This window comes from Paracoccidioides lutzii (genome assembly GCF_000150705.2).
Source record: "Paracoccidioides lutzii Pb01 unplaced genomic scaffold supercont2.1, whole genome shotgun sequence".
NCBI lineage: Eukaryota > Fungi > Ascomycota > Eurotiomycetes > Onygenales > Ajellomycetaceae > Paracoccidioides > Paracoccidioides lutzii.
In genome coordinates, this window is record NW_015440947.1 from 512,621 (window position 1) to 517,013 (window position 4,393).

At 46.0% G+C, this 4,393-nt stretch overlaps 1 protein-coding gene across 1 annotated transcript; it reads right to left on the reverse strand.

Moving 5' to 3' along the window:
• Positions 1-3,896: 3,896 nt before the first annotated feature.
• PAAG_11050 (hypothetical protein) lies at positions 3,897-4,153 on the reverse strand (the record flags this gene model as incomplete). The annotated part of the gene is made up of 2 exons (XM_015846760.1): positions 3,897-3,998; positions 4,103-4,153. The coding sequence occupies 2 exons, from the start codon at positions 4,151-4,153 to the stop codon at positions 3,897-3,899; spliced, it is 153 nt and encodes a 50-aa protein (XP_015703564.1).
• Positions 4,154-4,393: the final 240 nt, after the last annotated feature.

Consider the following 4,393-nt stretch of genomic DNA (forward strand, 5'->3'; position numbering starts at 1 on the left):
GGGTTCCCTAGTAGCTTGAAGGCTAAGCCGGACCTCCCCTCCTGGGAATGACCTAGTTACTTCTTCCCTTTTCTTCTAAGGGCTCTCCTCCCCGGTATTTCCCCCCCCCCACCCTGTCAAATCTTAAACCCCCCCGAAACACCACGCCAGAGATTTTCCTCCTTACTACTAATACTACTACTACTACTACTACTACTACTACTACTACTACTACTACTACTACCTACTACTACTACTACTACTACTACTACTACTACTACGGAATACCTACTCCTGCACCCTGGCATTGAAAAGCAAACTGACGGGATGTGGTGTACGGGGAAAAGCAAGTAGGTTTCTCCACTTTCGCCCATCCTGTCGAATCAGAGGCCAGAGCCAACCCCGGCGCGACTGTCATTGGCCACAAGCTGACTTGACCGACATCTTCGACAAGAAACAACGCCTTGGTATATTTTAAGTTAAATAATTGCTTTTTTTTTTTTTTTTTTTTTTGGCCCTCTCTCTCTCTCTCTTTTCTTTTTTTTCTATCAACCGACCGTTATTTTTAACTTTTCCTATCTTATTTCTCCACAATAAAAAAAAAAAAAAAAAAAAAAAGGAAAAGAAGAAAAGAAAAGAAAAACGAATGAAACCAAAAGGCAATGGACCTGGTTATCACGCTGAAGGAGAATAATTACCAAGAACCTTTAAACCCTCTGTTTAAAACCTCCGATTTCGAGATTCCCTGCCACAGCTTAGTTACAGGCTAACGCGAATTTTACTCCAATGGCTTCTGTGCAAGCCTGCATAAGTTTTCCTGACCGGACACGAATGAGCGCTGGCACTATGGAGCCCTAATTGGAGAAACACTTCCAAGTTTAGATAGAGATCCTCTTGAGCATTCTAGGCTCTGGCCATGTTTTACGCTGATGGCACAGTGGGGACAAGCTGGAGTGTTGTATTCTATCCGTACAGTTCATACGAACACGGAAGCGCCCAGTCAGCTCTGGGGAAGAATTGAGAGCTGCTACCTAATGGGAATGAGGGCTGTGGATACTGAATATGTATATATATAATTATATTTATATATATATATGTATGTATGTATGTATGTATGTATGTATGGGTCTGATCTTGACGAGAATGACATTATCCCGACTCCATCTTGAACCACTGGCCTGTCAGCTTTCGGGAAGCTTATCCTCCGACAATAATATTATTCAATAACGATAATATCAGACCCAATAAGAATAACTCTGGCGATTAGTTATGCAGGAGGGGCAAAAAAAATAAAATTAAAAATAAAATAAAATTAAAAAAAAAACAAAAAAACAAAAACCGGAAAAGAAAAACAATGGAAGCAATGCGGTGTGCAACTTGGTACATGTATATCAAATCGTCTCCCAAGCATTTCGGCTGCTGCAACAGTGTGATGATAAAGTTGATTAAGAAAAACGGCCAAACTTGTCATCACGGGCGAATCAGCACTTGCTGTGATGAAGGCTTTTCCTGGGGCGGTCTCAACATCCCCGTTCCATGTCTCTTACACTTGCCCAGCTAAAAACAACGTGTGGTTGATGGTTGGTGGGCTGCTTGCTGCGCTTGTGGGTGGTGTGTTGAAGCTTCTGCGACTCCCGTCCACACTCGCCACTCTCAACAAAAAAATATTTTTTTCCATTAGTTATTTTTTTTCCCACTTTATGCGTACATCTTACACAACGGTGTCTATTTTTATTTGTGGGGTGGGGAGAGAAGAGATCCACGGAACTGCTGTTACAGGTTTTAGTTAAGGATATGTGCCGGGGGCCCACTGCTCTGACAACCAGGCACAAGATGTCCCATACATTTTCTTACTCCTGGAAGGTTTCAATTTTAAGTGTTAGATCACGCCATGCGTGATGCTGATGATGCAGACTATTCGCCATGGCCGGGAAGCATGTTATGCTATCATCAAAAAGTCACAACATCGCATCAAAACAGTTCATAATTAACAGAAGGTAATCGCTCTCCCAAAGGGTTAGATGTGCCAGCATGGCCCGTTGACGAACTTAGTTATCTCGCAGCGGATAACCACATAACATCATCTAATTCATTGATGGACTCCGGAGTAGAAAAGCCGAATTCCGTTCATTTGATTCGGCTCTACCAGGGAGAGAAAAAGATCTCACCAGAAGTTCCGCGTACCACAGCCACGAAAACTTGGTTGTCAATTATCCTCCAAGACTCCTCCTAAACCTGAGAATATATTCAAGAAGACAGCATGGTCGTACAAGCCTTATTAATGCCCAGCATCTAGTTATCCCAATTGCCGTTCTACATGGTCAGATAACTGGTCAGAACAGACACATACGTAAGAGGCGTCAAACAAGCCTGGTGAGGTTTCACAGGCGCTAGAAATCTATCGTGAAAGATTGATACCGGTGACAAATATTTCTCCGCCCTGAAACCCCGAAGTTTCTGGGGACCTTGAGGCCTTGGAAGTTAGGCTAGACTGGATGCTTAAGGGAGCTGAGCCTCCGGGCGTGATAGGTGTCAATACGCCCAACATCACTTATCCTTTTTAAATTACTAGAGACTTCGGGGACTTCTTGCCCCGCCCCACCCCCCACTCCTTGTTCATCGGCCCTCTCTCACTTACGCAGTAGTTACATCTAAAGCTCCTGACTGACCACCATTCTTCTCTCAGCCCGTTAATGTTAATTGCTCCTTACTCGCCGCATCGCCCTTTGTTTAGTCTCTTTTCCTTAAAAAAGAATTCACAATGAGCCACATGGTGGTGGCTCTTATAACAGTTGCCGATACAGCTAGCGAGCCCCCCCCCCCCAATCGGACGTCTGCCTGGGGCTAAGGTGGGCCATGTTGCTGCTGGCAGGCCTTGGTAGCTTCAGAGCTCTCTTATCTCGCAGGGATCAGGAAACTTTGTTCCATCATTTATGCATGATGCTGGTCTGATCGGCGCTGCATGCCCAGTGATAATTGGGCCCAGAGCGCCAGATCCCACCCGGTATCAAAAGGTTGTAGGGATAAAAAACTGGTTTTTTCTTGCTCTCAAACTTCTTGTCCCTTTTTAAGGCAGTTTTACACGGTCGCTTGTTGCAGCCACGACGTTTGGATTATTGCGAATGTAGTTTAATTCTTGTTTTGCTATCGAGGAAAATATACCTCTGGAAATTATATCGAAAAAAGAAATGGCTGCAAAGAAAGATTTTCGCCCGAAAAGCTCTTTTTCGGGGATTGAAGCTCGGCAGCCTCAGGCAGCGTTTCGTTGACTCTTCGTGGTCGTTTGATTGGCTGTCGCAGATAACTAGGACTTGAAGCTGCAAGGCAAGGATGGTGCACTACTGGTTGTCTGGGAATAATGGGGTATTTGCTCTCTTACCAACAAAAGATAGTTAATCAAGTTGAACCGAACTATTAAGTGTTGCTAGCAGGCAAGGCCAGGAACAACATAGGAACTATCCGAAAATTGAGTGTGTTTCGCGATGCTCCTTAGGTATGTGCCTGCTACATAGTGGTTGGTGCCCAGGCAAAATTGGATAGACGGTTAGCCTCCCGCTCAAACAACCTTTCCTCCACCTTTTTCAATTGGGGGGGGCTATCCGAGTTGTCCTCCCACGTAGTTAATGGAGGGGGGAGCACTGAGTTCCGTGGGTGGATATATACACACAAAACATGCAGAGCCGCAGCCATCAAGCTTAAATTGCCCTCTCCAGATCTCCGTTTACGCCCCAACCAGCCAAAACCTTCAACAACCTGCTGGGGAACGGGAAATTACCAATGACGCCGCAACGCCGCCGACACGCGGGTTGTTGTGGGGGGGGGGGGGGGGGGGGGGGGGTCCCCAAAAAGGGGAAAAAAACCAGTTCTTTCCCCGCCCTGCCACACGCCAAGGGAGACCAGCAAGCCAGTCAAACTCATCAAGTCGATGATGGCTTATGCCAGGAATTCGCCGATAGGGCCCAGAACCTACATGTCCCGCAGACGCTCCTTAATTTTCCCTCGTGCTCGCCCCAGTGGAACTATCAACAGTCAATCGGGGCCATACTCTCTGAACTCTGGCTGCTTCTTATCCATGGGTTGGCCCCAAGAATGCCATGGATGTTAATCTTGGCTGTCAACGAACCACGGAAGCAGTTTGATTTGTGCGCAAGAATCCTGGGACGTTCTCCTCCATGCTCTCCAGGGAACAATTGGTTTTTGTCAGCCGCCTTACCAGGAGGAATGATTGGAAGTTTCAGGGACTGGCCCCCGCAATTTTTCTATTTATTCTCTTATCTTTCTTTCGCTTTGGGCTATTCTGCCGTAATAGGGACTTTATGACAAAGGGCATCCCTTGCCCCCCTCCCCCAAAAAAAAATGTATAATGAAGATAATAAGAGGTATGAGTGGATGTGGGGGGGGGGGGTTACTAAAT